Source organism: Mauremys mutica, chromosome 8 (genome assembly GCF_020497125.1).
Source record: "Mauremys mutica isolate MM-2020 ecotype Southern chromosome 8, ASM2049712v1, whole genome shotgun sequence".
In the NCBI taxonomy this organism is placed as follows: domain Eukaryota; kingdom Metazoa; phylum Chordata; order Testudines; family Geoemydidae; genus Mauremys; species Mauremys mutica.
The window spans coordinates 17,566,519-17,590,649 of NC_059079.1; the positions used below are offsets into that span (position 1 = coordinate 17,566,519).

Consider the following 24,131-nt stretch of genomic DNA (forward strand, 5'->3'; position numbering starts at 1 on the left):
ATGCTGAGCACTTTTTGAAAATCCTCCCGTAGTGCATTTGGCACAATCTCAGAATCATACTTTCCAACCAAGGTGATTTGTAATTTTGGGTAAGAGGAAGAATGTTTAGAATGGGAAGCAAGTTAATGTGGGGCCTTCACACATACAGTCTAATTTTCCGATGCTGTTGTCCTTTCCCAACAGCCACCCTCTAGCCTTTCTTCTGTACAGTTATAACAGTGCTGCAGCTTCAGTTTTCTTTGCCATAGCGAGAGATTGTTGTTCAGTTCAGGGGGCTGGGAGTCAGTGATTCTATGCAAGATACTTAACCTTTCTGTGCCTTAGTTTGTTCTTTTGTAACACAGGAAGTGGTGTAGTCAAGTTGGAATGTGCTGGAACACTGTTCCGGTACTATTTCAAGATTGCCAAAATAGTGGCCCATGGATTTTTCTGCTTGGATTTTTTTGCAGAGTGTACGACATGGAGGACGCTATTTTGCAGAGCATGCTTTTCTTCCCCCTGTGATGTAAATCTATTATCTATGAATCTATTACTTCACAAAACCATAAGAAAGGATATAATAAAACAAGCAGGCTAGCCCTATGGGCTACAGACAGTGTGTGAGGTCACGCTGCTGGGGGCAAGCCCACACCATTCCAGTACCTTCAGATTTAGGACTACACCACAGAAAAAAAGGTATAACAACACCCGCTTCCTGAGGTGATTGTGAGGCTGATTAATGCATGTAAAATGCTTTGAATGCCTCTGATGAAAGGTGCTGTACCAGTGTGAAGTTTGATTAAAATGGTGGCTGGTGGGGGTTATTCTCTCTGATATGCTCATCTAATACCATGCCAGTGGCCTTGGGTCAAGGCTTTCAAAAGTGACTAGTATTTTGAGTGCCTTAGTTTTTGGGTGCCCAACTTGAAGGAGCTGGATTTTGAGCTGAGCACTCTCCCTCTGAAAACCAGGCCCCTTAAAGTGTCTCAAGTTGGGTACCAAAAAGCACTAATCACTTCTGAACGCCCTGGCCTTGGATTTTAAGCTCCATCTTGGCTTTTGGACCCACAGAGGTCATCTCACAATGAGGTTGAAAGCAGTCTGATGCACACCAGTCTTCAAAGGAAAGACCCCTCAGAATGGGAAATACTTCACTATTTCTTTGCTGCTTTCACCATTTCTGAAGCAGGAATTCAAGAACCTGGAGGAGAAGCTTTTTGATGGGCATACGTTCCATCTTTCACATAGAAAATGAGTATGTATCTGCATAGGGAACATACTTTTTAAGACAGGCTTGGAAATTCTTCATTCCTGTGCCAGGCAAGATTTCCGACATAAATCCTGAGAAGCCTGTTAATTACAGCATATCTTTAGAACAAAATGATATTACTCCAGGGCAGTTCTTGTCACAATTACAGGTTTAAATATCACCCCTTTTGGATTTATTCTAGCTTTTTAATTCAAAAAAGAAAAAAAAAGTCGTTAGTATGTTGTTGCAAGTTATCCCTTGCTGACAAGGCACTAAATCATGCAGCAATGACAGGTTTTTATGTAATTTTTTTTTTGAGATCAGTATGAAGTAGAATATTTTCTCACTTGAATATTGATGCCTTAGATCAGTGCTTCCCATCTCTTGAGCTGGAGCCCCCTGTTTGAGGTATCCATTTCTGGTCTCCAAAATGTACCCTGGTACTACTTCCTGGCTGAGTCTGACCTGTTTTTTGTCTCCTCTCCTTCTCCACCTCCTGATCGACAAGTTTGGTGCATCATCAAATCTGGATTGTTGCAACATAATATACCTGGTAGGATGGATTTTTCTTTTCTGACCCACATTAGAATAGACAACTGATGTGGTGACCTTCATTCAGCTGCTTCTCCTCCCACAAAATGCTGCACGCTGAAAAGGAAGAACTGGCTTTTCCTTTCATTGGATGCCTGTTTATTTAAAAGGCGAGAGAGAGGCCTGAATATGAAGAGAAGTCTGTCTGTGCCTAATACAGTAGAGGGATTGTTCAGGACCAATACATCCTTAGGTAAAGATAACATCAGTAACACTGCTAAGGAAGAGTCACCTTTGAAATATCCCGCGCCCCCCACCCTCCCTTATTGTAGATATCATTTAACCTTTGCAGATGTTAATTGGAAAATTGGCACTTCTGAGCCAGTCACAACCACTCTATAATGGACCAGAGTGGCCACTGCTGAGAAAAGCCAGGCACACCATGCCCCCATCCCAAGAGCCACACCTTCTGTCTCCACAGCACTCCCCCACCCTTGCTAGTCTGAAGACTGGGAATGGCTTCTCTCTGTTTTCATTTGTCTCCAGCCTCTCCGAGCTGTGCATTCCTCTCCACATACCAGCCAAGTATCCCATTGTGCAGCAAGAAGCCAGAGTGACTGCCACTTTCTGACACAGTAGAAAAGAGAATCATGGTTGGTCACTTTTTTGTTTTAAAATTACACAATAATAGGTCAATAGCATTACTTGCTACAGAGCTTCTGCCCACAGAAGTGAAAGATCTCCAAGTACAATGTCCACACGGGTAGCCATTAAAGGGTTTGCATTTACAAATCATCTGAGTAATTGGTCCATTCAGGCTGGATACTCTTCTTCTCCACACTTTTTGAGATTTCTGCAGGGAAAGCTAATTTAGGGTGACGCAATTGGCAGACTCATTCTGCTACTCTGTTTCTTTCACTGAATGTGAACTGCATTTCTGTAGATCCCTGAATCCTTGAAGAGCCTTCTTGTGTACCCTGCCAGGGAATCATGGAATACCCCCTTTGCATGTGGGAAAGGGAGATGCTCATAGAGAGTGTTCCCTCGCTCTACCGGTCTTGGAGGCATGATTGGGCCCAAAGTTAGTGATCAGTGTTGCAATCATACAGTGAATGTATTCAGATCATTGACTCCTTGCAGTCCCAGCAGCTTTTCAGTTGTGTTTCCAATTTCCACAACAAAGCAGTGGCCTGTGACTTTTGCAGCTGTTGTTTATCTACTTTTTGTATTTCATCGCTCATCTGTTTTGGCAAGGAGGTGTGAAATTGGACCATCTTGCCTGCCTTAGGAACCATATTTATTTTCTGACTAGCAATGGGCCCAAGCCACAGAATTCAAACTCCCCAAAGTACAGAACTGTCCAGAACTAGGGTTTCATTTTCAGCCCATTTCTATCTGACAGGCGCCATTATTACTAAATTTTAATATTGTTGTGTTTAGCGATCGGGGCTTCATTATGCTAGGTCAGGGGTTCTCATACTGGGGACGGGGAGGGGGTGACCTCTCAGGAAGTCACAAAGTTATTACGTGGGGGGTCACAAGCTGTCAGCCTCCACCCTCCAGCATTTATGATAGTGTTAAATATTTAAAAAGTGTTTTTAATTTATAAGGGGGGGTCACACTCAGAGGCTTGCTTTGTGAAAGGGGTCACAGTACAACAGTTTGAGAACCATTGTGCTAGGTGCGGTACAGACATATAATAATTGACAGTCCATGCCCCAGAGAGAGAATTACATGATGGCAAGAGTCATGATTTTCCACTGTGGCCAAAGGACATGCAACAATCAATCAACAGTTGGTTAATCTAGTGTGGGCCAAATCTTTGGGTCCCAAGGGTCTGTGCACCCAAGGGACCCTCTATGCATTGATCACACCCTCCCTATGAGGAATGGAAGTTCATTCATCTCTGTAGCAGTCATCCCACACTTAGCATGAGTGGGAAAGAGAGAGGGAAGAGAGCAGGAGGTGGAGGAGGACATGAGCTGGAGAGATGTGGTGTTCACTCCTGTTCCTAATGCCTACAGACAAGGAAAGTAAATACATCCTGATCCTGCATTTAATTTTTCTGCAGAGCTCTCTCCATGCTGAGGATCCCTCTGAAAAGGGAGCCCCAGCGCGAGACACCAGCAGGGAGCTTGCTGGCATTGTGGTTTCAGAATTATGATGGCCCAGAGCCAAGGCTGATGTGCGGGGTCTCTGTGCGACTGTAACTGTACTGCTGATGTGTACTTAATGTGGGGGCTGGACCCTTTGTTTTTTTCATGGTGAGAAGCAAACCCTGCCCACCCTACTGAAGAACTCAGGAGCGACTGTCCCCATGGCAAGTATGTCCAAGCAGGGTCACTATCTGGCCATCAGTTTTTGCACCCTACGATCTCAATGAGAATTAGGCCTGAGTGAGGAATGTATTTAAAAAAAAAATTGAGCAAGGCCTTGTATATTTGGCTCCATATCCATTGGGGACATCTAGATTTTCCCCCCTGAAATCTCTGGATATGAATTTGATTCACGTGATGAAAGGGAAAGAATTACAGCTTTCACATTCATGCACAATTTACCTTTTAATTTTCTTTTATTATCTGGGGATATTCAGTAAATCAAGTTCTCCGGATACGTCTAGGGATTCTGATTCTATTTGTGGGGTCCCACCAGTAGCCAAAGCAGTAAATTACTGCTGCTGTGATTGAAAATTTGTTTAGCTACAGTACATTAGCTCCTTTTGTTTGCTTTTCCACTGATGGCGTGTACATTTTTATTTGAGAATTTGTTTCTTGAATGTCTCATTTATGAATAATATAGGGTGTAAACTGTGAAGGTTGTAGAACAAAACCTAAAAAAGAAAGCACCCCAAGTAGCATGCAGAATTCATCTTAAAGCCTTTCACAAAATGTTTAATTTGTATTGGGGTTTTTTTTTTAACCCCAGTGTGAGTAATGAAAGTCTGACCTTTCTACATAAGGTAACTATATATAATAACCTTTTCCTGGGTCATCCAGCTATCTTTGTTTGTTTGAAAGATTGATAGATCACAGGGTCAAGGGACGTGTTTTATTGTAAGTTTCTGTTCCAAATTTCCTGACATTTTTGGTTGGTTTTTTTTTTTTAAAAGGACCTCTAAAAGGCAGAATAGGGGCTAATAAGAACCAGATCCTAAAGTGATTGTATGTCAAAATGTCAAAAATAACAGCTTTTCTTTGACTCCATAACATTAATCTTAAGGCACATACCTTTACATACACACTGTTTTAATAGGTTGAGTTTTTGTATGTGACCATTTACTACAGAGTGACTTCTAAAGTGACAACAAAATCCCTTGATGGTTTTCAGTAGTTTGGTTTATAGCCTGATAGGGACATTTGTTTACCTATGCCGAGTCACTTCTTTGTGATTAAAATTAGAGGTCTCCTACTTGTGCTGTAAAACTAGATCCTAAGTAAAGAAAAGCTTCATTTCCCCCTTGCTGGTTTGTAGTGTCAAAGTTATCACCATGGCAGCAGAGCTTAAACCTGAAAGTTAACTTATAGAAGGAAAGACAGAATGTATATTAAGTGGGAGTTTTCCAAAGGCAGAAGGGGCAGTGAGTTGCCCAACTCCCATAGAAAGTCCATGGGAGTTGGGCATCTTACTCCCTCAGGGTCCTTTGACAATCCCAAGAGGTTTTTACACTATAGCATTTTGTTTTCGTTTGTCTAAAAAAAGAAACCGAAACCGTAGATAAATATAAAAGTGATATTCTGTATTAATTTTGAGCAGCAATTGTAACATACACTGTACATTTAAAAGTAATGAAGCCCTGCAGAGCCAAAAAAACAGTAAGTGCGTTGAGAGATCCTTAGATGGTACAGTCTACTATAAATAAGATCTGAAGGAGGAGAAAACAATACACAGCTCCAGAAAGTGTTCTGCATACAGTGTTACATGCATGCTTTACTGAGAACCTTATTTAAACAAACAAAACTAAGCTGGGCAAGCACAGCCAGTAGTGAACTTCCTGCTGTCCCCATGCAGCTTGTATCAAATATTTAAGCTCAGTCCTCTGGGCCTCTTTAACTCTCTGATATGTTTCAGGCAGAGTTGCAAAATCATAAAAGTACAGTATCCCTTTCTGAATATAGTCATTGCTCTACTTTTATTAATTTAAAACTACAGAGAGAGCCACCAGGACTCTTTCCCCCGTCCCTTAAAAAATACGGTTTCTGCTGATCAGACCCACTAGTTTGGGCTGATCCCCTTCAAATATGATAGATAGGCAGATGGACAAATGAATGGCTAGAATTTTTTTTCCCATTGAGAAGTATGCTCACTCCTGTTCCCACACTTCCATGAGAAATCCTGCTAACTGCTTCCTTAGCATAACTGGAATAATTTAAACCAAGAGTTTATTGAACATATGGAACAAACAACAAATCCATCCAACACATTCAGACTGGGTGACTCCAAATTGTTGTTTCTTGTCAGAGTAACACTGTTTTCATGTAGAAATTTCCACCAGTCTGGACTGATGAGCTCTGTAGTGTAGTAGTGCTGATGCATGTGGATATTGGGGAAGGACCAAGGTAGGAATAGCTCTGCATCCAAATGCAGAATATGATGAGACTAACATGGCTAATCCACAGTGCTAAATGAATGCCAGTGATGAATTCCAGGTTGTTGCTAAGAAGTCTATTCAACTGAGGCAGATTTCCTGACAGCCCATGATATGGCCAGTGGCCATAGCGGAATGAGCATTTACCAGTTTAGACACAGGATCTCTTCTGTTTAAGTTTTACTGATGTGCAGATGTATCCATCTTTTAAGCCCTGAGCGAGACACTTTGTTTCTCCTTATCATCAACCTACACTATAAAAAAGAAATTAGAGTTTCTATGGTACAACCAAGATAAAGCTTCATGATTAGTATGTGGGGCCAGTTTTCAGATGTCATTGATCAGGTAATTATTTTAGGATCCTAAATGCAGATTTGAATTTCCAAATCCAGAATTAAACACTCTTTTTCTGGCTCCTGAGTTTGGAAATTGTTCTCCTCATGTCTGTCATTCTCTCTTTGAGTACAGGAAGTAGGATTTGGAGAGCAACTCCAAAGGGACATTTTATAATGTATACAGAATTCTGAGCCAGCTTGGTGTATGGACCTTTCCATTGTGCACAATCCTACCTCTAGGATACAGCATACTCTACTTTAAAAAAAGACACAAAGAGCAGGACAAATCAGGCAACCTTTCTACTCACGAAATGAACATAAAAGGGCCTAATCCTGCATTCCCGTCATACCCTAAACTTCTATTGAAGTCAGTGGGAGTTTTCATTGTAGAAGAAATGTAAGATCAGACTCTAAGAGATACATCATATACAGTGTTATTGAAAAGACTATCTCAGTGTGGCAGGCAAAATCCTTCACCAGTGTTATTGCTTTAAGATGTGACTTTGGAAAGCTAAGATAGAGTAACTAGGGGGTTGCAGTGGAGATTAACATTCCTTGGGCAGAATGGCAAGCTTTTATTTTGAAAGCCACCTGGGCTCCACTTAAAGCAGTAAAATACATAAGAATTTATTATGACTGGGAAAGTCTCCTATTTAACCAAGTCAAGACATAACTGTGGCAACGTGTGCACATTTTCCCTTTCAAGACACATACTATGGTATATTTTGTCTTTGCACAATTACTTTTAGAGCACATCTGTCATTATTCTATCACATCAAAACAGCACAAAGTTTCAATATAAAGGATACTTAATATTTTGATTTTATATGCAGTGTCTCCAATTTATGCTCTTGGAATCATGAAGATGACTTATGATGTGTTGTGTTTGCTTTGGCAAAGGCTCAAAACCAGAAATATATTTCAGGCTAAGCTCTACAGATATTATCTCAAGTCATTTAAAAGTTCATTATAGGGCACCCGCTAGTGCTGCTATAGTAAAGGGTCTGTCAGCATTTTTCAAGGGTTTATAACTCAGCCATTTAAAAAAAAAATCTCTGTAGGCTGAAACTCGGCATTCAGGGTCTGGGCCCAGCAGCAAATTATTTTTACAGATTAAAAAAATCAAATAGAATATTTTTAAATTATAGGTGGGTTAATTGTTGTTTTGAAATTTTCTACTTTCAAACCATTTCCCTCCATTTCTCTCACTTAAAATGTTTTCAAAAATTGTTTTATAGGGTGCTACTCTAAAATACGGACAAGCTTTCATTGTGTGTTAAAGCCAGAAAAGGCAGGGATTTAACTCCAAATAGATCAGAATACTTTGCACTTGCACAGTACAGCACTCTTCAGCTTCACAGTGCTTTACAAGCATTATCTAATTCATCTGCACAGCGTCTGTGATGCAGGGAGGGCTTATCCCCACTTTACAGTTAGAGAAATTGAGCCAGAGACCTTAAGGCTAGTTTGTTTGTTTGTTTGTTTGTTTTAAAGGAGCTTAAGACAGGTGCATAAATCCCATGTGAATTTCAAGTGGATTTGGATGTCTAACTCCCTTAGGCCACTTAGAAAATCCCAACCCAAGTGCTCCATCCAATGCCACAGAAGGCATCCATTCCGAGCCAGGATTAAAACTCAGGAGTTCCAGGTTCCCAGTTTTGCCAATACACCATTCAGTTCTCACAAGCATGATAATTACTTCGCACAAAAAAATCAATTTCATTTTGAGTAGCTTCTCATGTATAGCAATGACACTCGACCTGGAGCATCTGGAAGGCTGCTTCATCACAGGAAAGACCATCAAATTAGCCATGGCACAACACGGCATTGTGCTGTTCGCCCCGTGAAATGCATTGATGTGTAAGAATATGGCATTATGGCTACATGTTGTCATCATCTATGCACTGGCCATCATAATATTTTATCAGCACCTTTCAGCCTGCTGCTGAAAAGCACTGAAGGAGGTTCTCCTTCTAAGGAAGGGCTTCTGTTTGTAGAAAAGGTGAGATAGGGAGGGCTTTGATGGAGGTGCAAAGGGGATAAGAGGGAGACTAGATGGTTTGGGAGATACCTGAATTCAAGAGAGGAATTGAGCTATGTATATTAGTTGATCAATGCTCACTGAAAGAGTGGAATAGATGCAGCAATGTTGTAGGGAGGAGTCAGATGCTATGAGTCACAAGCCTCCTTACTAGGGCTATTAAACAACTGAAAAAATTAATTGTGAGATTAAAAAAAAATCTTGATTAATCAGTGTTTTAATTGCACTGTTAAACAATAATAGAATTCCATTTATTTAAATATTTTGGATGTTTACTACATTTTCAAATATTGATTTCAGTTTCAGCGCAGAATAGAAAATGTACAGTGTTCACTTTATATTATTATTTTTATTACAAATAAATGCACTGTAAAAAAGATAAAAGAAATTGTATTTTTCATTTTACATCATACCAGTACTATAGTGCAATCTCCTCACCATGAAAATACTATTTACAAATGTAATTTTGTTTACATAACGGCACTCAGAAATAAAACTGTGTAAAACTTTAGAGCCAACAAATCCACTCAGTCCTACTACTTGCTCAGACAAACAAGTTTGTTTACATTTGTGGGAGATAATGCTGCCTGCTTGTTATTTACAATGTAACCTGAAAGTGAAAATAGATGTTCGCATGCCACTGTTGTAGCCGGCATTGCAAGGTATTTATATGCCAGATATGTTAAACGTTTGTATGCCCCTTCATGTTTCAACCCCCATTCCAGAGGACATGCTTCCATGCTGATTACGGGTTCTGCTCGATAACGATCCAAAGCAGAGTGGACCGACACACATTCATTTTCATCATCTGAGTCAGATGCCACCAGCAGAAGGCTGGTTTTCCTTTTTTGGTGGTTCGGGTTTTGTAGTTTCCAAAAGTGTTGCTCTTTTAAGACTTCTGAAAGCATGCTCTACGTCTCATCCCTCCAGATTTTGGAAGGCACTTCAGATTCGTAAGCTTTGGGTCAAGTGCTGTAGCTGACTTTAGAAATATCATAGTGGTATCTTCTTTGTGTATTGTCAAATCTACAGTGAAAGTGTTCTTAAATCAAATAACATATGCTGTGTCATCATCCAAGACTGCCATAACACAAAATATATGGCAGAATGCGGGTAAAACCACAGAGCAGGGGACATACAATTCTCCCCCAAGGAGTTCAGTCACAAATTTAATTAACACATTTTTTTAACAAGCATCATCAGCATGGAAGCATGTCCTCTGGAATGGTGGCCAAAGCATGAAGGGGCATACGAATGTTTAGCATATCTGGCGTGTAAATATCTAGCAATGCTGGCTACGAAAGTACCATGGGAACACCTGCTCTCACTTTCAGGTGACGTTCTAATTTTTGGAAGTGTTGTCAGACCTTTATTTTATTTTCACTTATAAAACTACTTTGATCTATGTGAAACTTTCGTTACGAAATGCCAAACCACATGAAAATTGCCCAGGTTCAAACTTTACTAGAAACTCAAACCTCTATTCAGGTTCACAATTGGTTGTAACCTTGTCTGATTTATGGTTTGGATGCAAAATTTATGGATGTGAAGCTAAACTGAGTTAAATTCAGCAGATTCACCATATGTTTTAAGGTTAGTGTGATACTTGGGAGGGAAGAAACTAAGCACTAAAACAAATAGAAACCTTAGAAAAGGGTTGGACATTCCTCAAAATCAAAATCACTGTTTTTTAAAGCTCTATTTCCATTTATAACTTCAGAATAACCTTTCTGTACCCTCCGTATAACCAGTACTACATCACTGTCAATTATGACTACTACTTTGGTCTCTATACACTGATTCTCAAGCTTGTTGAAATCTACTCAACACTCACTTCATTCCTGACATCTCATGCCTTGCTTCTTAAGAAACATTGTGTATTGGTATTAGTTGTCTGTGGTGTTGTCAGCAAGATGGTCACAAGGAAATTAATATTCCACTTTCTGACTGTATTGTATAGAAAGCAGCTAAATTGCTGCCTTTGAAATACAGTGAAGAATTATATAGCTCAGCATGGTATAGAAATGTTATATTGGATAATTAAATGTGGTTATTCAGAAGTTCCATGCTATTAATGTGATTTTATTAAATTCAGATTGCAGTGAGAACCCAAGAATGTGTGAGCTGATGTAGATTACGCTTCTGCATTTTGTAAGGTAGTGAGTCGAAAGTATTTCTAGTCCTGCAGAGAGGCATGCAAAAATGATTAAATATGATATTAGGCTTGTGTGGAGAACTGACTAGGAGTTGGGGGACTGAATCCTCCTCAGCCCAGAGTCAGAATTGCAGAGAAGCATGTCTGTTACCCACCTTGGTGCCTACTCTTACCTGTGGGCTGGAACAGGGATTGCTGCCCCTTTGTACTCATTACACAGGAGTTCTTGACTCACCATATCCATGACAGCACAGATCCACTGTTGTCTCGCCCAGCTCCTGTCGGCACATTAGAAGTTCACCTAGTTGGCACAATGAGTGTGCGGAGATTTCCTTATTATTAAAATTAATAATGCCTAGGGACCAACCAAGAGCAGGGATCCATTGTGCTAGGTGCTGTACAAACAGAATGGTGGTCTCTACCCAAAAGCGCTTACATTCTAAATAGTCTAAGGGTTGGGGAAAGAGATGGAACACACAAGCAGAGTGAACAATGTTGACTGAAACATCGTAATGGTACCACTATTTTTGGAGGTGGTTTAGTCAGGGCCAGCTCTAGACCCCAGCGCGCCAAGCATGCGCTTGGGGCGGCGTCCCGCGGGATGGCGGCAGGCGGCTCCGGTGGACCTCCCGCAGGCACGTCTGCAGGAGGTCCACCGGAGCCGTGGGACCGGCGACTGCCAGAGCGCCCCCCGCGGCGTGCCACAGTGCTTGGGGCGGTGCAAATCCTAGAGCCGCCCCTGGGTTTAGTTAGGAAGGTATTAGCTAAAAGGAAAGGTGAAGGAAGGGAGAGGGGGCAGCATAGAGGGCAAGGGGTGAGACAAGACTGAGTAACCACAATAGAAATAAATAATAATAATAATTAGTAATAGATTAAGACGTATGTGTTCATCATTCCTGTGACGCCAAAGATGGTATTTAATGGAGTTGTACAAACCACGTTGATCATTTTGCCAGTAGTCAGTATATGCTGCTTTACTAACCTTTTCATTGATTTTTAATGCTGAGATTAATATGTGATAATCAAAGTTTTTTTATTGTAATTAAGTGGGTTTAGTGCTGGTGTTAGAGTGCAGACAAAGAGATCGAACTTTTCTGGGTATCTATAGAATGGGCACAGCATAAATAATACATCAGAAATTTCCCCACCAGTATGCTTCAATCTTGACCTGAAAGGTTTATTCCCAAGTATTCATTCATTCCTTGGCCTAGCTGCTGAGACAGCTGATAATACCTTTTGGGCACTAGTGCCAAAAGTTGGCTTTGAACCTGTGACATTGAGTTGAAAGGCTGCGTATCCCCTTACTAATACCCCAATCCATCTAGGTCTCTGATTTGAAAGGACTTAATTAAACCTTGAATACTGTTTACCAGAAATAGTATTTTTACTTAACAATGTTGGATAAAACAGCACGTGACGGAAGAAGACAATGTTCACAAATGGATTAGAAAAGATTAACATGTCTCCAAATTTTTATTTAACATTCCTGATCCCCAGAAAATTAAAGAATTCTTCATCTTATAATTACACCTATCATGTGAGCCACTTCAGAGTGAAACCTGACTTAAACAGTCTTTGCAAGATAATATCCTGAAATACCAAAATATGTCCCCATCTCCCCCATTTTAAATTTTGGCCTTATTCCTTAGTACACTTAAAGATTATAACACTTATAAAGTGCTTTGCAAACATTAATGAAGATGTGTTTAAATCTCATTTTTTCTCTAAAATGTATGCTATTCTGCAACTCATTTTAAAATTGCTCTTTTTTAGGGTCATTTCATATTTCATATTTAGATCCTAATGCATAAAGCGCCAGATTTTTAGAAGAGCTAAGTACCCACTTAATCGAGTGCTGGGCTCTTCTGAAAATCTGTCCAGAAGCGTCACACTGGGAGCTGTTAGGTGCTCAGCACCTTTGAACATCTGGCCCCAGTTGTGGGGCGCTGAACACTTGAAAATATCCTTCCTGATCTCATTTGAAAATCTCCCCATAATTGTAAGGCTATGAAGTGAGGCAAGAAGTGCAGTGAGGAGCAATGAACAAATTACTCAATGCTTGTTATGGTGAATGAAGCAAAGTAATATAACACAGAGGAAAGCTGAGAGAGAGAGAGCTCACAACTAGGGTGACCAGATGTCCCGATTTTATAGGGACAGTCCCGATTTTTGGGTCTTTTTCTCATATAGGCTCCTATTTACCCCTCCCCGCCCCGTCCCGATTTTTCACATTCGCTGTCTGGTCACCCTACTCACAATGCCCATTTTTCTGACTATATATCTGTGTGGAGAAAAGAGAAGTTGCAAGAAGTATTGTGTGCTTCTCTAAATAAGATACATTGTCCCTAGTGAAGGCACCTAAGCTTGTTCCTTTTACTACCACACGACGTTATAGTGGATATAATGCTGGCTGTGAAAAGCGTGGCCAGTCTACTCAGAAGTGCTGAAGTTTGTCATTGTCTGATTTTGTCTGCCTACATAAGGCAGGAATGAGATTTCTTTAAAACATTGTTTTAGTTGGAATTCATTGTTCACCATCTTTCCCTGTATTTATTAGATTACTTCTTGACTCTTGATGAGCCTATGAATAACATAACCACCACCCTCGGCCAAACTGCAGAACTGCATTGTAAAGTCTCTGGCAATCCTCTTCCAACTGTGCGTTGGTTGAAAAATGATGCCCCAGTCGTTCAAGAACCCAGGAGGATATCTTTTCGTGCAACAAGCTATGGGTCTCGATTACGAATAAGAAACCTTGACACTACGGATACTGGTTACTTTCAGTGTGTTGCTACTAATGGCAGGAAGACTGTTTCCACAACCGGCGTGTTGTTTGTGAAATTTGGTAAGATTTCTCTTCCTTTAAACTTTCTGGTTAAACAAATGCTTATGAAAATTACCAAGTGAACAACTCTGGAGATAACAGTCCTGTTAGCTGAAAAGGTTACATGGACCCCCGATTACTCATTTGAAGAACTGGGCAAATAATATGTATGAATAATTTATTTGATGAATTTTATTTTTTTTAATAAATTATCCAGATTTTCCTCAAATTTACTGTTTTTTCAAAAGTTTTCAGTGAATAATGTCTGTGAATAATTCTCAGCTTTTAGATAATTCACAAATAGTTGCTTCCTAGGATGCAGTATTTGAAAGTCAGGCTATTTTGTTTGGGCAAATACATAGAATTCTCACTTTTACAGAGCACTCTGGTAGTAACAGACACCTGGTATATTTCTGTTTTCTGACAGGAGCAGACTAAATCTCATAATCAGATTTCTGGAGCAAATACTTAATAATATCAATTTGAAATATTATGCAACACTCTGATTAAAATTTGCTGATTCAGTGAGCATTCCTGCCAGTGAACTCAGTTGCTAGGATATTTGCAGGAAGTGCAGAAAGCAAATACAAAAAGGGCTGTGCAAACAGTCAAAGGCCCTGATCCAAAGCCTGTTGAAATCAACAGGAATCTATCCATTGACTTCAGTGGACTTGAATCAGACCTAAAGAGATTTTTTTAAAAAGAATAGTCACATGAATAAATGATGCAGTATTCATCCAGTTATAGTTTCTGGATGTTGCAAGTGCCCTGCATGGATTAAAATGTGTATCCGCAGATATAAATCTGTATCCACGGAGGTGCAGGGCTGTACTGGGAACTGCAGCAGGGAAAGGAGCACCATATCAGGCCGCAGCTCCCAGGAGCCAGCACCCCGCACTGGCAGCTCCTTCGGCGTGGCTGTACCGCCCCCAGTCCTGTGGACTGAGGTGGGCGCCAGGCTCACCGGCAGCTGTCCCTGGTCATGCTCGTGTGTTCAAGCGGCTCGCATGCTCCCAGACAGGAGCTGCTTCCATGCAGTGGTTGTGTCTCCTCTTATGCGGGTGAGGGGGAAGATAGAAGACCTGGGGATTGAAAGGACTGTATTGAACAGTGTGCCCCACAAGCATGGACTTTTGGAACAAAAAGTGTTAAATGGATTTCCTGGGGAAAGTCTAGGGAGAGGTGAAGCTATGCCCTGAAAAGGGGGCCATTGTCTACTGATTATCTGTGATTACATAAGGGCAAGATCAAAGGCCCAAGCTGCATAAACTTTTCATGGTGGTTCTGACTCTGAGACAGTTATGAACTTGTGACCACAGGGAAAACCCCAGTTGTGGGTTTTGAAGGACTGACACCAACCAGAGTCCAAGGCTGGAGTTGGGGTGACCTTCTGTAAGCTTTTTAGTATGCATGTATATTCTTTTATTGTTTTTAGTGTGTTTTCTCTGTAATGCTTCACCTTAAGAATAAATATACTTTCTTAAAAAGAGCTGTGTGGAAACTTGGGCCTGCTGGCAATTATAGCTATGCATAGCCTTTGGAGAGACAGCAAAGCAGAGATGCTGGCCTGTTGAGGCAGTCTGGCTTGCTGGGGCTATAACAGTGTAGACAGGGAACTCTGGTCAGGAGGGAGAGAGATGCAAGTTTTCACCCAAGAGAGGTCATGGCTGAGGATCGGGGAGCCAAAAGTGGGCTCCCTTGAGGGACCACAGAGCAGGAATAGAGGTGCAGTGTCCCTGAACTGTGACGATTTGTTAGACAGCTTCTGATGTATGTACAGTTTTGTCTTCTGCTTTTGGAAACTGAGAATCATCTGCTAAAATAAATAAACCACATTCCATGTGATATACCATTGCTTTAATCTTTTAAAAGGTTTGCTAAAACTTTGTGTTAGCTATCCCTTCATAACTAATATCTGCTGTTTTTATTCTGTCGTTTTACCAGGTCCCCCGCCAACCGCAAGTCCAGGATCATCGTAAGTTGTTTCATGTCTATGGTACTGGTTTATTAATTCTGGATTTGAGCAGTCAAACCTTAACTCACCATTTTATGTGATAGAAACAGTTATACATTCTGCTTAAATTCAGATAATATATAGTAATTTAGGATAACTGTATGATCTATTCCATGGGGACATTTTTCTAGTATGATACTGATTCCTATTTCTTACACCAGACTCTTAATTTTCAACATTATTTTCTTTTATAAATGCTTTGGACCACATGATACGCTTAATGTTCTCACAGGAATCCCATGGACTTTAGCTGGCATAATGAGCATGGAATATGGGTAGATTATGGCCCTACTATGTGTTAGAGCCCAATATTGCCACACTTGCTACTGGGTGTAGTTCTTATTACTGCGAGTAGTCATACTTATACTAGAGGACGGTAGTAAGCACTATGGCTATTAGGAGTGTTCACTGGATGAGGTGCTTACACATGAAATGTGCACTTGGAAGTGGTGTTTCATTATGTCATGGCAACATTACATACTGGAACTTAGGGTATGTCTTCACTACTAATGTTATAGCACTGCCACAGCAGCACTTTAACATGCCTGTGTAGTTGCGGCACCAGCGCTGTGAGAAAGTTTTCCCAGCGCTGTAAAAAAAAACCACCCCCCACGAGGGGAGTAGCAACCAGCACTGGGAGTGCGGCTCCCAGCACTGGTGCACTGTCTACACTGCCACTTTACAGCACTGAAACTTGCATCGCTCAGGGGGGTGCTTTTTCACACCCCGAGTGAGAAAGTTTCAGCGCTGTAAAGTGGCAGTGTAGACAAGGCGTTAAATCCTGGCTTTGTAATTGGCTTCACACAGATGTACCCTCGTATCTGTAGGCGGCGCCATTGACTTCAGTAGTTCTCACTGGCATAAGGATCCTCCCACATGAATCTAGTTATAGGATAAAAGCTGCAAGTTGCTGATATTGTATTATTACCCTATCTTTTTCTTTTTAAAAAGTATCTTCAACTGTTCTACAGTTTTGAAGTCAAGTTGTTGGCCCTGTATTATGTGTATAGTTTATTACCTGCATGCACAGGGGGAATAAAGCTGAAACCTGACAAGTTGTGACATTGAGGAAGCTGCGTTGGTTAAAAAATAAATGTAAGAGTAACCAAAACAAATACACTAAACCACTAAATGCATTTATTAGGTGTGTGAAATCTTGAGGCTGGTGAATGTTCCGTGTATAAAGATGATCAGGTAACTCTGGCCGTATTGCAGAGAATAAATGTAATTGTTGCAATCTAAGGAAAGCAAGCCTGTAATCGCAAAATGACGTGCTATGATGCCCTCTAATGGAATATCACAAAATGTGTCTTTGTCCTTCTTTCTGAAGGTAATTTAAATAAAAGCACCTTGATTTGTTTAGGAAGGGAGAGCTTTTTGTTTCCACTTAGACTTCTTTTGTAGCTTTCTAACCTTGAGGAGAGTAATGGTAAGTGCCTGTTAAATCCCAGTGCTGGGTAAGGTTGCGTTCCTCTGCAGTTCAGGAGACTTGATTAGTAAGGCCTGGTCTACACTGGGGGGGCGTCAACCTAAGATATGCAACTTCAGCTATGAGAATAGTGTAGCTGAAGTTGACGCATCTTAGTTCAACTAGAGGTCAATTGCCATGGCTCTCCCGTCGACTTTGCTTCCACCTCTCGCCGAGCTGGAGTTCAGCAGTCGACGGGAGAGCGATCGGGATCGATTTATCACATCTGCACTACACGCGATAAATCGATCCCTGATATATCGATCGCTACCCGCCAATCCAGTGGGTAGTGTAGACGTACCCTAACTTGCAAAGACACAATCTTCTGTACTTTTGTCTTGGGCTTCTAATGAAAAGAGGTTTTGCGGTTTGGATGAGTTAAACTGGGTATCACTGTCTGGTGAAGAAAATGTGCAAGAAAACAGAGGTGAGGCAAAGAAAGAAGAGGAAGAAAGGCTAGCTTTTCACTCTCTTGGCCAGTCAGAATTTTAAGTGAAATATATTTGAGGACTTCTTCCAGCCTCTCTCTTTATGGCAGCTTCTATGTGCAGCTAGCTAAGGCCCTGATCTAATCACACTGAAATAAATGGGAGTTTTCCAACTGATTTCAGTGCCTGCTTTCTGAGTTCTAAGGGACTAATCCAAAACCCATGGAGTTAGTGACTGTCCTTCCATAGACTTCAAAAGTACATTAGATCGGGCACTAATTTAGAAAGTGAAAAGTGTATTGTTTGAGCCTTAATAATAAAGGATTTCATCTAATTGTCAGCACACATGACCCATTATTTTGCATGTGTACAAATACAAAAGTGTTAAAAAGAGGAAATTAAAGTCAGACTTTATTTCCAATAGCTGTTTTTTTATCTGAGTATATTGTGATTTTGTAACCAAAAAATAAACTTTAAGGAATCACACTTCGTCACCCCAGAAAAGTGTACATTGACTCTTAAGGGGGATTATGCTGTAATACACATTGTGGAAAACATGAAATATGAACAGTAAATAGTGTGTGCTTTGTTTGTAGAAAATTTGCGCTATACGGAATTTAACTATGTGTAATTATTTGTGGTGGGTGTCAATCAGGGAAGATGCTTATGAAAAAGGAATGATAAACTAGTAATCCATACTAAACTAGAAGAAAAACCTCAGTGCATAAGTTAATTGCCATGTCTCTTGCTTGAATCTGTAATCCGCAGAGGTAAAGAACACAGACAGTGCAAATCTCCTGTACAGGGACATGGAGCATTTTGTCCAGCAAGATAAATCTCATGGTGGCATATTTCTTTGTGTAGCGACAGAAATTGTCCTGGAGTATCTGATATTTTGTTTGACACCTTCTTCAAAGACACATAGGTTCTGGACTCTGTCTCTTGTGTGTAACATCCTTCTTCATTGGTTGCATCTGCCCTCAGATTATTAAATTGGCTCACAACCATGAGGTTCTTTTGGAAACTTCACTGCTGTTGGATGGCCAGATAGTCATGAGTGTGAGTAATGCCTACTTCCATCTGTGACTGGCCAGAAAACTCAGCCCAACTCAGTCTGACTCAGAACTGTGATTTGGTAGATGGTCTGTTTCCCTTTGTGTTAATGTGATACTAGGGAGTGTATTACCTTGCTAGTGGAAGTTCTTTCTTCCAGATGAGACATAGAACTGAGGTTCTGGCTGCTTGGGCCACATAGATCACATGGCAGGAATTAGTCCTGATGTTCTGGCCAAATTCAGTTTGGGTAAAATCATTCAGCTTACCTAAAATTCCCATAGAAATGGCAGTAAGATTATATTCTTCTTCCCTTGCTCTCCAAAACTGTTGTGTAGTTAGCACATTTCACTGTATTTAGCGGTGATTGTCTCTGTGAATCAACCATTTAAATTTGTTAAGTATTTTGGGATCCTTCTGGACGAAGAGTGCTATATACATGAAAGGTATTAATTCGACAACAGAGGTGCTACGGCACTGGCAATCCTTTCTTTCACGTTGTCTCTTATTTTAACACGGAGTTTAATGCTCTTCTTATTTGTGATGTTCTAAGGATACATTCCTGCATGCTGTAGCTATCTACTGTGTATACCCTGGTTTGCAAAAGAAACTTGTATTTTAAAGAGTTTAAAATGAAGGTCCCTTCTTTATAAATCAAGTATTATTTTAGTGTTTACATAGTATCTTTCATTTTGAATAAAGGTACTTTGCAAATGATATACATGCAGCCACTGAAATGCAGCCACCTCTTGCGCTGGAGGCAAGAAACTCTGTCTACACAACACTGGATGTAGAAATGCCTACTCAAAGTAAAAAAAAAAAAAAAAAAGTGCCAAAGGATCGTTGAGGTACAAACAGAGCAGGCAGGAAATCTGTTGTTAAAGACCCCTCTGAAATGCCTACATATGACAAACTGCATGGACTTGATCTTTCTATGAACGGTGAAAGGGCTAGTCAGCCGTATCCTACTTTCAGCCTGTGGTACCAAGGAATCTAATTACTTTTAAGCCGGAGTGTTCTTCCAGTGATGTAAATGAATAAACTGCCACTAGTTTAAAGGGAAGTATGAGCTGGTCCCCTGGTGTTTAGAGCAGGGGTTCTCAAACTTTTTCTTTCTGAGCCCCCTCCCCCCCCAACATGCTATAAAAACACCATGGCCCACCTGTGCGACAACAACTGTTTTTCTGCGTATAAAAGCCAGGGCAAGGATTAGGGGGTGGCAAGAAGGGCAACTGCCCAGAGCCCCACACCACAGGGGATCCCACAAAGCTAAATAGCTCAGGCTTCGGCTTCATCCTCAGGTGGCAGGGCTCAGGCCCCTGAGCTTCAGCCCCCTGTGATGGGTCTTCAGCTTTCTGCAGTGGGCCCCAGCAAGTCTAATGCTGGCCCTGCTTGGTGGACCCCCTGAAACCTGCTCGCAGCCCCCCAGGGGGCCCAAACCTCTGGTTGAGAACCACTGGTTTAGAGAACTAAGCATCCATTCTGACTTCTACTGGAAAAATTGTTCATGCATACCAACTTTCATACAGTTCTTTTTCTACTGAGTTAATGAAGAATATAATATAAAACCATACAGATTAATTCTTTTTAGGGCTGTCGATTAATCGCAGATAACTCACGCGATTAACTCAAAAAAAATTTAATCACGATTAATCGCAGATTTAATTGCACTGTTAAACAATAGAATACCAATTGACATTTATTAAATATTTTGGATGTTTTTCTACATTTTCAAATATATTGATTTAAATTACAACATACAATACAAAGTGTATACTGTTCACGTTATATTTTTTATTACAAATATTTGCACTGTAAAAATGATAAAAGAAACAGTATTTTTCAATTCACCTCATACAAGTACTGTAGTGCAATCTATTTATTGTGAAAGTGCAACTTACAAATATAGATTTTTTTTTATTACATAACTGCACTCAAAAACAAAACAGTGCAAGTCTTTAGAGCCTACAAGGCCACTCAGTCCTACTTCTCATTCAGCCAATCGCTAAGAGATAATGCTACACACTTCTTATTTACAGTGTCACCAGAAAGTGAGAACAGGTGTTCGCATGGGACTTTTGTAGCCATCATTGCAAGATATTTACATGCCAGGTATGCTAAACATTCATATGACCCTTCATGCTTTGGCCACCATTCCGGAGTATATGTTTCCATGCTGATGATGTTTGTTTAAAAAAAGAATACATTAATTAAATTTGTGACTGAACACCTTGGTTGCGAATTGTATGTCTCCGGCTCAATTTTACCCGCATTCTGCCATATATTTCATGTTATAGTAGTCTCAGGTGATGACTCAGCAGATGTTGCTCATTTTAAGAACACTTTTGCTACAGATTTGACAAAACGCAAAGAAGGTACCAATGTGGGATTTCTAAAGATAGCTACAGCACATGCCCCCAAAGCTTAAGAATCTGAAGTGCCTTCCAAAATCTGAGAGGGACAAGGTGTGGAGCATGCTTTCAGAAGTCTTAAAAGAGCAACACTCTGATGCGGAATCCGAAGCACCAAAACAGAAAATCAACCTTCTGCTGGTGGCATCTGACTCTGATGATGAAAATGAACATGCATTGGTCCGCACTGCTTTGGATTGTTATCGAGCAGAACCCATCATCAGCATGGACCCATGTCCTCTGGAATGTTGGTTGAAGCATGAAGGGACATATGAATCTTTAGTGCATCTGGTATGTAAATATCTTGCGATGCCAGCTACAACAGTGCCATGCGAACACCAGTTGTCACTTTCAGGTGACATTATGAACAAGAAACAGGCAGCATTATCTCCTGCTGCAAACAAACTTGTTTGTCTGAGCTATTGACTGAACAAGAAGTAGGACTGAGTGGACTTATAAGTTCTTAAGTTTTATATTATTTTTAATGCAGTTATTTTTGTGTACATAATTCTACATTTGTAAGTTCAACTTTCATGATTAACAGATTGCACTACAGTACTTGTATTAAGTGAATTGAAAAATACAATTTCTTTTATCTTTTTTACAGTGCAAGTATTTGTAATAAAAATAAATATAAAGTGAGCACTGTGCACTTTTGTTCTGTGCTATAATTGAAATCAATATATTTGAAAATGTAGAAAACATCCACAAATATTTAAATAAATGGTATTCTATTATTGTTTAACAGTGCAATTAATCGCTATTAATTTTTTTAATCACTTGACAGCCCTAATTATTTTTCTACTTACCATTTGTTCTGTTTCTCAAATTTTCTTTTTTTAACTGAAAAGCTTGAGAGATTAGATTTGATGGGGAAAGGAGCAGGGCCTATGGGACAACGTGAGAGAGATTGACAACTGTGTATGCGCATGTGCCATCTAGAACAACTTCATTCTATTTTATCCCATGCTCGTCCCCCAGTATCAGAGTAACTAAGCCACCATTGCTGTCACTGTTCCTGGGGAAGTGTCTTAAAGTCAGTTGGAATTAGGAGCATTCAGCACCTCCCGCTCCAGTGCACTCAAGGCTATGTCCTAAAAGAGCCTAAAACCTGCTAATTGCTTGAGCTGCTGTGTCTCACATTTGTTTTTGGGACAGACACGTTTGGATAAATCCTCAGCCAAGTAAAGAGGCTCTAAGCCACAATTCTGCTCCCGGGATTGTGGGTGTAAGTATGCTTTACAGAAATGCATTATTACAACACTTCTTGAAATTTCTCTTAGGGTATGGCTACACTTACGGTTTGCAGCGCTGGTAGTTTGCAGCGCTGGTCATCCAGCTGTGCAGGGCCAGCGCTGGTGTATGGCCACACTCACAGCTACCAGCGCTGGTGTGTGGCCACATTTGCAGTATTTGCAGCGCTGTTGGGAGTGATGCATTATGGGCAGCTATCCCAGCGTTCAAGTGGCCACAATGTGCTTTTCAAAAGAGGGGGGTGGAATGGGGTCTAGTGTGACAGGGAGCGGGGGGAAAGAGAGAGGGGATTTTTGGAGCCAACACTGTGTGTTTAGCTTCCTGCCTTGAAAAATCAGAACATGTTTCTGACCCCTTAGTCTTAACTCTTAATTGCAAACAGCCTGCCTCCAACACGGACTCCCCGCGGTGTACTGTGACAGGGAGCGGGGAAGAGAGAGATTGGAAAAATCACAAAATGTTTGCGAACCCTGCATCCAACGCTGTTTCCCCTGCCTCTCATTTGATCGTTCACAGCCAGGTACAGATAGCTCCTGTTTGCTGTGATCAGTGTTTGTTTTTTTAGATAAGCAGTTCAACGAGCTCCTCCGTTCTGTTTCATTCACTCTCCCTGCCTGCCTCTCATTTGATTGTTTACAGCCAGGTACAGATGATCACAGCAAACAGGAGCTCTGTTTGTTCGGAGCTCCGATCGGAGCTCGTTCACAACAAAACAGAGTAATTTATAAAAGCATTCTGGGATACACCTTATACCCTGGAGGCCAATCACAGCGCTGGTGTGTGGCCACACTTGATGACCAGCGCTGCAGCACCAGCGCTGGAATCCTTATTCCCCATGCCGAGTGAGGTGTACGGCCAGCGCTGCAGCCAGGGAGTTGCAGCGCTGGAAGTGCCCTGCAGGTGTGGCCACTTACTAATTGCAGCGCTGGTGGAGGCTTTCCAGCGCTGCAAATCGCCAGTGTAGCCATACCCATAGATTCCATGGCCTATTCAGTGGTCTGTTCCTTTAAGCACCTCTGAACTGTGCCACTCACTTAATCTTTGAGCTGTTTGGCTGCTGCTGTGATAGAATAGCAGACAGGGAAGAGACAGAACAGCTCAGTACAGCAGCAGACATTGGAGACATGGCACAGCAGATTCCAGGAGATAAGAGGATTTAATATTTAAAAAAAAAAAAAATTTACTTCAGCCCTGGAAAGTAGTTGAATCCCCAGCCACGTCCCTTGTCAGGTGATTTTGCCCCCTGTTGTCACCTCTCATGGTTTCCATTAGTTGGAGTGATCTTTTTACACTGGTTCTGATAATGTATTTGCTCACTCCAGGAAAAATCAGGAGTAACTTATGAAGGCAATAGAGATGTAACACATTTATGCTGGTGTAACTGAGAGCAGATCCACCCCACTGGATTTTCATGGGTGTAAAACTGATGTCAGAGGAGAATCAGGCCCATTGTAACGAGCCCTTTCACCTAGTAACGATGCTTCTGTTTCAACCTCTGTCATTTCAAGAGCATAAATTGGCTCGGGACAGGCATTTTCAAACCAACAGATTCTGTGCAGAATGAAATTCAGTCAGGAACTAATGATGCTGAGAATTTCAGCATGGAAAAAAACATTTTTCATTTAAAATCAGATCAAATTTTAAAACCAATTAAGATGAAACATGCATGAATGTAGCTGATTGTGATGAGGTTCATTTTAAGGAAGCTTAAAAACACTGTATATATTTTGTGCAGAAGCTCTGCAAACTGTACAAAAATCACAGACTGCCCGTTCCTTGGAAACTTTTTCTACAGTTGAATGCC

At 40.9% G+C, this 24,131-nt stretch overlaps 1 protein-coding gene across 1 annotated transcript in view; it reads left to right on the forward strand.

Annotated features, from left to right (window-relative positions):
- Positions 1–24,131, forward strand: part of ROR1 (receptor tyrosine kinase like orphan receptor 1) — a 240,290-nt gene that overhangs the window by 164,237 nt on the left and 51,922 nt on the right. Inside the window, exons 3-4 of the mRNA XM_045028604.1 lie at positions 13,433–13,720; positions 15,644–15,674. Coding sequence (XP_044884539.1) covers positions 13,433–13,720; positions 15,644–15,674 — 319 coding nt within the window. The remainder of the gene's footprint in view (positions 1–13,432; positions 13,721–15,643; positions 15,675–24,131) is intronic.